Genomic DNA, 12,240 nt, shown 5'->3' with positions numbered 1-12,240 from the left:
AACCTGACTCCAAGCTCCAGACTCCAGACAGAGAACCAGAACCTTTTACTGACGGAAATCCTTGATACCGTATAAAGACACCGATTTTGACTTCAGGTGATCTTTAACGATTGAAAACCAAAATTAATTACAGTACCTTGGTTTTGGCTTGAATCTCACAGGCTTTAATAACAGGCTCTTGTGTCAGACTCTGCTTGCTCTGTTCATTCATTTTGTTGTTCATCCAATTCATGGTCTCGTTCACATGCTTTTCCACTTTCATCACCTCCAGCTCGTCCAGGTGCTCATACTGCTCATCCTGAAGGTCAAAAACACCACAAGTGAAAACTCACCAGCAACACATTATCTTTGTAATGTTTCAGAAAACACTTGTTAATCAGAAGTATTCTGATGTTTCCTCCATTTCCCAGGTTTTTCAGAATTTGCTGATGTACTATTGCACCATCAAATACAATCTTTTCTTCTAACCCAGACCACTGCAACTCCTAAAAACACACTAAAGCGTAATCATTTTAATGATGAGTAGAGTTTCATCACTCATTTCATTCAGGAGCGGTGGCTTGGTACCGATTACAGAAACAGTAATGGCGAGTTTTTAATTATGCACATAGACATTGTGGAAAGTGCTCTGCCCTGAAAACTGAGCCATGCCTTTATGAAACAAACATACCTTTGCTTTGTACGCTTCTAAAATCTTCATGTATTTTTGGACTTGCTTCCCGAGCTCCTCAAAGGCTTTTGGTCTCTCTTCCGCCTGTAGCGCTCGGTCCTGGATGGGCTGTCCGAGTTTCTACATATGGGGAAAAACACCCAGGTCTGTTTATTTCTAGGATCAAAAGAATTAAGTTTCTATTTCACTGCAGTGAAAACATTTTACCTTCAGTTCTGCCAGTTTATCAATGTACACCTGCTTCTGTTGGTCTTCTCCATCTTCATACAGCCAGTTTTCTGTGTCTTCAAGTTTTAGACTAAAAGCATCCCGATCCTGAAAGATTGCATAAGAATGAGTTACTAACACAAATTAATAGCATTATAAACTAATTATGAATTACATATTTTACAGACTCACTTCTTCACTGACAAACTTCTCCAATACTCCATGCAATTTGTCCCTCATGTCATACACATACTCCTCAACCGCATTCTTAGCGTCGTTCCTCTCTTTTTCCAGTTTGTCCTGCATGATCATCTTCCCCTGATGACATGAACACCACCAAATATAAAGACTTGGGGCTTGTTTTTTATAAAGCGGGATCGTAATGATGGTCTATTAGTGCACTGTAATGTCATGTCTGAAAATAATGGACCTAACAGCTTCTGCACACTAACCTCACTTCGGATTTACATTCTAGAAACATTGACATGAAACAGAACCTCTTATTTTAGGTATTGAAAACCAATTAAGTTTTAAGTTTAAAGTTCTATCTGCCTAAGCAATCTCTCAATCTCACAAAATAAATCCTATACGGTAATAAGCACAGTCTATATAACCGGCTTTGAATGTCTCCTGAGTATTTATTATCACAGGCATCTGAATATCTATAAGATGTAAAGTTTGAATGATAGGAGACACAGAAGAATGATAGGTTAGACCCTCCTGAGGTGTTTGCAGATTAAGATGCATTACCTCATTCTCCACAAACAGATTGAGCAGCTCGTTGCTAAGTTGCCAGTGCAGGTTGTTCTGAATCGGCAAATCTACAGTCTTTGTTTTCACTTTGGGTTTCTTGGCTTGTGGCGGCTGGTCGTTCTTCTTTTCCTGTTTGTTTTCCTCGGTCTATAAAATAAAGTGTAAAATTAAAAAATGCATTTAAATAATATAGCAAAGTCTTTACTTCTATTAACAGAATAGACTTGTGGTAGATAGTGTGTTTAGTGTGCTGTTGAAGCTACTCCTCAAGGACTTGGTGTTGAACTAAATATCAACATTTTCTTGGCTTTTCCAGTTTTTCCTGACTGCTGGCTAGAAATGACAATAGGTAAATGACATAAGACTCAGGTGTATATTAGGGAGGAATTAATGAGAGCACAGGCAGAGATTGAACCAATAAGTTAAAGTCCCAGTCCATACTGGGAAAGACCCACTGTCACACAGTGAGCTGAGGGTGATTTGTGACAGTGTGTGGGTCAATCAATATTATAACGCTAGACCCTTTCAGTTACCTCCATGTCCTCACTGTCAGATTTCTTATCTACGTTCTCCTTCGGCCCATCACTCTGGTTTTTCTGCTCCTCTTGGTCCACCTGCATCTTGTTCTTTACAAAGCAAAGAAACAGTGGTATCTGACATTAAAAACTGAAGTTATGCAGTTTCTACAGAAATGACAAAGTACAAAAAACAAATAGAACAAGTTGGAGCAGTGGAGCAGCAGAAATCAGTTCTTTTAGCTATGCTTTTCTTTCTCAGCTGTGTTTAGACATGCCATGGTTGTTATTGTTTAACAGACTACATATTTCTGGGGTGTGTCTTCCAGGCTTTATTAAACTCTGTTATAATACTTTAGTTAATGGGAGGGCATTACCTCTTCCTCTTTGGCAGTGGTGTCCGTCTCCATGGGCTCTTCTCCTTCTGCAGTCTTCACCACTTCCACCAGGGAGGCACTGGACACACTGAACACTCCGTGCACGTTCACACGCACCTTCACCTTCACCTTCGAACACTCACCTGAAGACTGAGGCAACACCTTCTGGATACTGAACTGACCTGTAAAGAGTGAGGGCATTTGGTGCTTCAACAATTGACATAAATGACTAAATGACTGACCACATTTGAGCCTTGGTCATTGTGAGAAACACTGCATGGATGCAAAATATTACAAACCTGAAAAATGCTTTTTAACCGCCATCTATTTTTTTGAGTCATGTTTATTCTCATATCTATCTAATATGTGTGTGTGTGTGTGTGTGTGGATCTATATCTATATGTATGTACATATCTATTTGTGTTTTGTGCCATTAGAAAATATGACCCTGTGCGATCATGTTGTTGGTCTTGAATTCACTTCTCTTGTAAAAGTAGGTGCATTATACAGAGTGGGGCGTTTAGCACAGGATTTTTATTTTTTATTTTTTTTTAAAGAGTACACTAAAACATTTATTTATTTGTTTGTTTTTAGTCATGCAGTCAGAACGCCATCCTTCTTAAGATTATATATTAGTGCTGCTGCAAGCAATTTTCATTATTAATCGAGTATTCTCGGGATTAATCGGATAAAAAGTACCTTTTCTTTATTAAAATGCACCGGTGTCATTTTCTCTCTCTTATTTAGTATTGCTCTATTCTTCTTCTTCTTCTTTCGGCTGCTCCCATTAGGGGTCGCCACAGCAGATCATCCGTCTCCATACCACCCTGTCCTCTACATCTGCCTCTTTCACACCAACTACCTGCATGTCTTCCCTCACCACATCCATGAACCTCCTCCTTGGCCTTCCTCTTTTCCTCCTACCTGGTGGCTCCATCCTCAGCATTCTTCTACCAATATAATTCATGTCCCTCCTCTGCACATGTCCAAACCATCTCAATCACACCTCCCTCACCTTGTAACCAAAACTTCCTACATGCGCTGTCCCTCTAATAAACTCATTTCTAATCCTGTCCATCCTCGTCACTCCCAACGAACATCTCAACATCTTCAGCTCTGCTCCCTCCAGCTCTGCCTCCTGTCTTTTACTTAATGCCACTGTCTCTAATCCATACAACATCTCAGGTCTCACCACAGTCTTATAAACTTTCCCTTTCATTCTTGCAGATACTCTTCTCTATAATAACGAAAAAGTATGTAATCATTAGAATACTCGATTACTAAAATAATCGCTAACAGCGGACCTAATGAGCAGAATATTTTCATGATGTGAGAGATTACCGGAAATATAAGCAATGCTGTATTATCCTGTCAATTAAATCCTCCATGTCGTTAATCTCAGGGCGGTTTGAAAATACCAGTCTAACCTTTTTTAACTGTATCTGACAGTCAAAGTTTTATAAGTATCTGATTTGGGATTTAGTGCAAACTGTTATTCATTGGGAGTTCAGAGAGAATAAACAAAAACACTTGAGAACAATCGTACCAATGGTAGGATCAGGGTACGGCAGCTCCTTTGGATTGTTGTAGTAGGCCTCCAGAGAGAAAGACTCCTTGCGGAAGAAGGTTAAGACTTTAGAGAAAGGTGCAGGGTGGTTTTTAGGGAATACCTCACAATCACTGCAAAAAAAAAAACAAGACAAAAAGAAAAGAGAGAGAGATTGTTTTATTCATATTACGTTGTTTTTCCAAAAAGTAGGACCATCAATAAAAATAAGAACTGTATAAACAACAAGTTTAAAAACCTTAAGCCTTCCTCTGCATCTGAATTCCATTTCAGAGAGATGGGATATGGAACCATGTCTGTGATGGAAAACTCTCGCACTTTGAAGGCAGGCGAAAGGATTGCACACTGAGCGGAGAAAAGAAAAACATTTAGAACATGCTCACTTCATCACCAAGAAAACACTTGGAGGTTGCTAATACTAAACCGCAAGACAAGAACCAGCCACACATCAATCATCCTGAGGGGTGTTGGTTAAACAACAAGAAGACAGGCAACAACTAGATTTATTCTGAATTAAGTTATGCATAAAAAAAATATTCGTATAAATATTCTTGACCTGTAGACATGATCCGTTCTTAGGCTGCAGCTAAATCTGCTTATTAAATATAGTTTAATTAAAATATTGGTTTTGATCACAAATCACCACCAGAAGTCATTGCCCACTCAGTAAAGCAGAGTCTGTGTTATCCTAAATAATACTTCTGGGGTTTTTTTCTGGGTTCTCCTTTTTCCAATAATCAATGAACAATTGTAAATGAAAGTCAGTAGGAGTAAGACAGAGTACATGTGTATGAATGAGAGGGAGGGCAGTGGAGGGGTGCAGTTGCAGGGAGAAGAGGTGGAGGAGTTCAGGTACCTGGGATCAACAGTGCAGAGTAATGGAGAGTGTGTTAGAGAAGTGAAGAAAAGAGTGCAGGCAGGGTGGAGTGGGTGGAGAAGAGTGATAGCAGGAGTGATTTGAGATAGAAGAGTATCTGTGAGAGTGAAAGGGAAAGTTTATAAGACTGTGGTGAGACCTGAGATGTTGTATGGATTAGAGACAGTGGTATTGAGTAAAAGACAGGAGGTGGAGCTGGAGGGAGCAGAGCTGAAGATGTTGAGATGTTCGTTGGGAGTGACGACGATGGACAGGATTAGAAATGAGTTTATTAGAGGGACAGCGCATGTAGGACGTTTTGGAGACAAGGTGAGGGAGGTAAGATTGAGATGGTTTGGACATGTGCAGAGGAGGGACATGGGGTATATCAGTAGGAGAATGCTGAGGATGGAGCCACCAAAAAGGAGGAAAAGAGGAAGACCAAGGAGAAGGTTTATGGATGTGGTGAGGGAAGACATGCAGGTAGTTTGGTTGAAAGAGGCAGATTTAGAAGACAGGGGGGTATGGAGACGGATGACACCTATTGGGAGAGACCGAAAGAAGAAGAATCAATGAACAATTGTTTCATCAGTTCATTTTAGTTGTTATTGTCTGTCAATTAATAAATGACATGATTTTCAATAACAGATCTTATTAAATGCATTTCAGTGTCAGTAGGTAGGAAGGATGAGTTATTTTGCTACTCAGGGAATGATGAGTAACAAATTGTGATCCAGTATCTAACAGGGGACTGATGATTTCAGTCACAGACCTGCAGTGCGCAGCCTCTGGCTACAGCCTCGTCTGCATTTAGCGTTGTGCTCAGCTCCTTCCCGAAGAATTTGCTGACTCTCTCTTTGATGGCAGGGATCCGAGAAGCACCACCTACAATCTCCACTGCGTAAATGTCCTCTTTCTTTAGCTCTACAGAAAAGCAAAAGGACAAAAATCAGGTGTCAGGTTCATGATTAAAAATAAACTAAGAGCAAAGGAAGTGAGGTTTCACTCACTAGCTTGCTCCAGCACGCTGCGCAGGGGTCCCTCCACTTTGGCTAGCAGCCCCGCACACATCTCCTCAAAATCGCCTCTGGAACAACAGCATCATTAGATTATTTTTAGTTGCAGCTTTCACACCAAAGCAGCCGCTTACATGTGGATGAATACAAATATGACCACCCTCCCCCCACAGATCGAGTCAGAGCCTGATTTAGCCCACATAACTTGCTAAATTAAGGGTTGCTGGGAGACTGACCTGTTGAGTTTGCTACTAACATCGATGTCATTCATAAAGCATTCAATGTTGAGCGGCAGGTCCGAGGAGTTGGCGCTCATGAGCTTTTTCAGCTTCTCACACTCTTGGTAGAGGCGCACCAGAGCACGAGGCTTGGAGCGCACATCTAGTTTGTACTTCTTAGCAAACTCGGTGCAGAAATGCTGAACAAGTATTTCATCAAAGTCTTTCCCACCCAGCTCACTGTCAAATGCAGAGGCCAGGACCTTGAGAGAAAATGTTTTAAAACCATTGAACAGTTATAAGATTGTAAAATACAATGACAAAGAGGTAAAGCAAAAAGTTTATTAGAAGAAAAAAAGCTTTTTTTACTGCCACTTTATAAACTTCAGACCTTAATCCTTGGTAATTTAACTTCTACTATTTTATTAATTTACAACCGCACTTGTTCATCCATATTTTGACACTCAAAGTTGCTCTGTAGCGAGTGGAGGTGGATGGTGAACTGAGAGATTTGTCTATTTTATTATTTTTTGCTTTGCTACAAACTCCTACAGTGTGTCAGAAAATATCATTTCACTCTTGAGGCTTGTTTGAATGTTCATAGTTAAAGCAATGTGTGATATAAATTTGTAAACGATTGACATGTAAATGCCTGAAGTCTCCTTACCTTTAACTTCCCCTTGTTAAAGGCACAGGCAGAAACCTGATAGCCAGCATGGCCAACGTCAACAAACACAACAGTTCTGGGTTTCTCCTCAGGTGCGGGCAGATCCTGCTTGTAAATGCCATATGCCAGGGCAACTGAAAAAGATAATTAAGGACCATAAATACACATCAGCAATAGACCACTTTCTCAGTTTACAGAGACAGACTCCTTTTATTTATTAAATAGGAGGCATGTGAATGCTTGTGATTCAATGTTCATCATTGTTCATTATTTTATTATTTAAAACTAAAATCTTTTTATATTTTCTAAGGGGAATGGCAGATGCATCAGCTTTAAATTTTCACTATTCATCTCTCGCCGGACATCATATGATTCTTTTCATTAGAAAAGAGTTATATTGATTTTGTTTCGAGTTTAAATAATACACTGACATGTCTTTGTCTACTGCTGTAATGTAGTAAATTTCTGTCATGTAAATTTAATACATAGGCATTAAGTTACAGCAAAGATTGGGACACGGCACGTTTCAGGATCGTTTACCTGCAGTGGTCTCGTTCATGAGTCTCAGGCAGTTAAGGCCAGCAATCTGCGCAGCGTCTATAACAGATCTTCTCTCTGCATCGGTGAAGAAGCTCGGCACCTGGGGGTGAAAGAAAAAAAAATATGTTTTTAATGCAGTAGATCAGTAGAAGAGAACAAATTACATTTAAAAAAATAGACAGATATAGAAATATGTAGAAGTAGGCTTGTTTACAGAAATGACGCAGTCTGCCACTGGCTTTTTGAGTGCAGACTCTGCAGTCTCCTTCAGTTTGTTCAGGAGCATAGCAGTGACCTGCTCAATACTGAACACCTTCTCCTCCTCCATGTACATGACCTACACATAAAGAAAGGAAAGATCAGCAAACCTTTCAGGACATTAAAAACAGCAGCAAATTAGAACTAATTCCAACTAACTGTTTATTTACCTTGATGCCGGTGGTCCCTGTGGGCATCTCAGCGAGATCATAAACCAGACTGGACTTTGCTGATTGGACAAATGGGTCAGTGAGCGGCCTGCCATGGAATCGCTTAAATCCTTGGACGGTATTCTTGCAGTTTGTGACCACCTAAATACAAAAAAATTACAATAATGTGGTTAGTACACTACATAAGGAAAAACTGCTAAATCATAAGATCCCTTAAATAGTTCATCAGTAAACCATTGCCTTACCTGGCTCTTTGCAGCTGCACCTATTGCCCGACTTCGAGGCCCAAAAGATACAAAGGACCTGGGAAAGGTTAAATTTCACAGCTTAAGCAGAATGATTGGATAATGAATGCAGGTGAGCTTGTATCAGCATTAACATGATCTGTGTGCTCCATTTTTACTAAATGATATTAAAGTCACTGATATTAATGTAAAGATGTTCCAACTTATTGAATGTCTGACTTCTTTTAAACAAAAGGGAAAAATTCCCCTCCCAATTTTGTTTTAAAATTCCTCCCATCAATGTCATAATATCACCCAACCTAGCAATGTTAATTTGCATAGCTGAACATGCTTTGGGTTAAATGCTAACTGCCCTTTTTTCTTTTTATCAAAAACACACCTGGGATTGAAAAGAAATGCTGTCATCAGATACTATCATCAGAACAAACTTTTTAGAGGACAAAATGATTTGTCACTTTACATCATCATATTAATGATGCAGAGGACACTGAAGATCTAAATTCAAATGTCACTTGTCAGTGGAATTGTGTAAACTGTAGAAAATAATCTGTCTGTTGCTCCATCATTTAAAATTGAGTAAACATCCCTGCCACGGAGCTTGTGGAATCATCGGAATTCAAACATCTCCTGGTAAAAGAACAGACATGTAAACTGGGGCCAAAACACTCAAGCTATAAAACACAATGCAGGCCAAAATGTGAACTCTTCTAATTTGATAATTTGGTGAGCTTTGTTTTTTTAGTGCAATTAAAAAAATTCAGACACCAACAAGTAAATAAGGATATCTCAAAAGTTCTACTAGCAGAAACTGGATTTAACAGCACAAGACTAGGCCATGTACATGACCGATATATGTGTGTGTGTGTGTGTGTGTGTGTGTGTGTGTACATCAAGTTTATATGGACATGGCTGATGACCCACAAAAACATTTCCAGTAACACAACTCTGCATTTCTGCATTTCTCCCTGGGGCAACATTACACACACACACACACACACACAGACACCACACCACACACCTTAAACTGGAGTTCTGGTCACTGCTAAGTGCAAACAATAAAGACCTTTATCTAAAGCACGGGTTTAATTCAGGCTTGTAGCTGTAACAGGCTTAATACCAGACACAAAGTCTGTAATTCATGAATTTCCACGTTCATGAATTTTAGTTTCACTCTCAATCTTTACACAACTGATGACAAAACACTATGATGTGTTGAGAATGTTTATAATCCTTCAACACAGTAAACTCATTGTGAAGTATTTCTAATGAACTTTAGTAGTAAATTTGTAAAACTATACTATTGTTAAATCACTGTATGGAATTGTGTGCAGTGAGACTGCACTTTCTTTCTTCTCAATTTAAAACTTCATGCAGCCACAAGAACCTGTAAGAGTATTGGATTTGTTTATGAGAATGACTGCGCGCACACACACACACACACACACACACACACACACACACACACACACACACAAATGACATAAATTGAGTGTAACAGTGTTACTGTTACTGTTTAATCTATTAATCAGTTCAAGATATTTGGACATTTATGATTAAGCAGCTGATCACAAAAAAAGAACAGTATCATACACGTGATAAGTCTTAGCCACATTCCAGGGTTGCTTCTAAGATTTAGCTTCAAACCCAACATCAGATTCCGGTCATCCAATGTTTCAAACTTATTTATGCAGGGTATAAAGAAAATAGGAATTGACTGTAGAAAATCTGTCTCAGGGACCAACTAGTTGTGCATTAAGATGTTTTCTGCCCCCGTTTGCCCTGGTCTCTCATCATTGACATGCATTAGGCAAGAACATTCATTCTACAGGTCACTTTTCCCCAAAACTAGGTGTCTTACAGGTGTGTGGGGCCTGTCAATAAGCCCCGCCCATATAGATGGAGCCCCACCAAAGTATCTACAGTTTAGTTAATTTACAGATTAGTATCTATAACATGACTGACAGCATGTGTGTCCAGATATAAAGTGATCCTGGACAAAAAACACTTAATACTTTTAGACTTTGTAATTGCTGAATGTAATGCACGGGTTTCTGATCATGTTGGATATTCCATGTGAATTTGCACAAGAAATAAATTAGAAAAAAAGGCATATTGCACTTTTAACACTAAAGAAAATCCCAATTAATCAACAGGTTCTGAAATAACCCATTCTGATGTTAGACGTGAACCTGAGCTCTTCTGAAGCTCTTCGGGTGGATCTGCTACCTCAGAACTGTCTCAGAAATACCACGCATCAGCAGGTGTTCCTATTAAAGTGGCCGCTCAGGTCATGTACAGTTCTGTCACCGTTCTCGAAATTACAGTTGCAGCTCCGACCAAGAGAGAAATCCTGAGGTAAAAAAATTCCTCACTGAAAATAAACTTGGCTCAAAAAATACACAGAATTACATTAGAATTCATAATGGTTTAGGAAACAATCTATTTTTTTGAGATGCTAGAATATTCTTCAGTGTCGTCACGCAGCAAGCATTAGCTTAGCTTAATCCGGTCCTGGGTCGCCATAGTAATACTGAGAGAGAGCAGAGCACGGGCCACGCGTATTAGCATCGAGCTAACTGTACAAAGATGAACATGAAGTGATCACACACAAGGACTGGGACTTTTCTCTAATTACTAAATTTATTTGTTTCATGAAAGTCTCAGTAAAATCTAGAATGAGTCAGCGGTCAAAACCCCAACTCCAGGCCGCGTTCTAACTGAAGTGTACGGCTGTGTTGGAGCACCGCAGTGGGAGACAGGTCAGGGATCCAGCGCTGGGTTAGCAGAAGCATGGAGACAGCGGTTAGTTGTGTAATAAACAGTGCTGTGTAATGTGATGTTAAAGAGAAGAAGGTTGTACTCACGGTGTGCATCTGTCGCTGTACTCGTTGGCGACGGTCTCGATTCCACCGGCTCTGGCTACAGCTACATAACAGCTCTGAAAACCCACGTCAAATCCCACCACTGACATTTTCACCACCTAATACACAAGAGTGCCTTCAAACAGCGAATTAAAACTCTTCCTTCAGCCTGATGAAAGAAACAAAAGATGGTGTAGATGCTAATATCTATATTAATAATAGCCCTAGTATCCCCGGCTCTCCATGAGCTGAGTGTGAGCGAAGAGAACTGGACTGAGGCGCACCGGTTTCTCCTCTTCTCCAACACGCAACCCGCTTTGAGTTCACGTGCTGATCTCGCGAGAATATTCTCCTCAGATTGTTCGCGATCGCTCGCGTTCGTTCGCAGGAGCGCCTGGCCAATCAGAGCGCTGTGCGCGTGCGCGTGCGTGTTCCGTACGCTGCGAGAAACTTCGAGAACTTTCCGGATAACACTAACACACACACACACACACACACACACACACACTCTCTCTCTCTCTCTCTCTCTCTCTCTCTCTCTCTCTCTCTCTCTCTCTCTCTCTCTCTCTCTCTCTCTCTCTCTCTCTCTCTCTCTCTCTCTCTCTCTCTCTCTCTCTCTCTCTCTCTCTCTCTCTCTCTCTCTCTCTCATACAGACGCACTCTTTTTCACAATCACACACACACATACAGACACTCTCTCCCACACTCACACTGTCTCACACACCCCCACACTCTGTCTCTCTCTCACACATACACACACTCACACACACTGTCTCTCTCTCACACATACACACTCACACACACTGTCTCTCTCTCACACATACACACACACTGTCTCTTTCTCACACATACACACCCACACTCTGTCTCTCTTTTTCTTTCTCTCCTTTCTCTGTCTCTCTCTCTCTCACATGCACGCTCTCACACTCACCCACTGTCTCTCTCTCACACACACACACACACACACACACACTGTCTCTCACACTCACACACACACACACACACACACACACACACAGTCTCTCACACACACATACAGACACACTCTCTCTCACACTCACACACTGTCTCTCTCTCTCACACACACACACACACAGTCTCTCACACACACATACAGACACACTCTCTCTCACACTCACACACGGTCTCTCTCACACACACACACACACACACAGTCTCTCTCACACACACATACAGACACACTCTCTCTCACACTCACACACTGTCTCTCTCTCACACACACACACACACACTCTCTCTCTGTCTCTCAGACACACTGTCACACACACACTCTCTCTGTCTTTCTCACACACACACAAA

At 40.6% G+C, this 12,240-nt stretch overlaps 1 protein-coding gene across 2 annotated transcripts; it reads right to left on the bottom strand.

Annotated features, from left to right (window-relative positions):
* On the bottom strand, positions 1-11,402 carry hspa4a (heat shock protein 4a). Of its 2 annotated transcripts, none has more exons than XM_083564341.1 (18): positions 10,924-11,402; positions 8,060-8,117; positions 7,815-7,955; positions 7,601-7,723; positions 7,387-7,486; positions 6,847-6,980; positions 6,198-6,442; positions 5,956-6,032; positions 5,718-5,869; positions 4,328-4,434; positions 4,069-4,202; positions 2,523-2,704; positions 2,164-2,256; positions 1,628-1,777; positions 1,070-1,195; positions 878-985; positions 671-790; positions 1-298 (listed from the first exon to the last, which is right to left on the bottom strand). In XM_083564341.1, the coding sequence occupies exons 1-18, from the start codon at positions 11,028-11,030 to the stop codon at positions 128-130; spliced, it is 2,328 nt and encodes a 775-aa protein (XP_083420467.1). In that variant the 5' UTR covers positions 11,031-11,402; the 3' UTR covers positions 1-127. The 2 variants fall into 2 exon arrangements, with proteins under 2 accessions (XP_083420467.1, XP_083420466.1); XM_083564340.1 differs by having other exon boundaries at positions 108-298; positions 4,069-4,206; positions 4,329-4,434; positions 10,924-11,307.
* Between the last annotated feature and the right edge of the window lie 838 nt (positions 11,403-12,240).

Source organism: Silurus aristotelis (assembly GCF_946808225.1).
Source record: "Silurus aristotelis genome assembly, chromosome: 16".
In the NCBI taxonomy this organism is placed as follows: Eukaryota; Metazoa; Chordata; class Actinopteri; order Siluriformes; family Siluridae; genus Silurus; species Silurus aristotelis.
Note: the sequence above shows the minus strand (reverse complement) of the source record. Positions and strands in the feature narration are given on the sequence as shown.

Coding starts and splice junctions, on each gene's coding strand:
- hspa4a (XM_083564340.1), bottom strand. CDS start 11,030: ATGTCAGTGGTGGGATTTGACGTGGGTTTTCAGAGCTGTTATGTAGCT. Junction 6,033..6,197: donor GTTAGTAGCAAACTCAACAG/GTCAGTCTCCCA, acceptor CTGTTGTTCCAG/AGGCGATTTTGAGGAGATGT. Junction 299..670: donor TAGAAGCGTACAAAGCAAAG/GTATGTTTGTTT, acceptor TTTGACCTTCAG/GATGAGCAGTATGAGCACCT.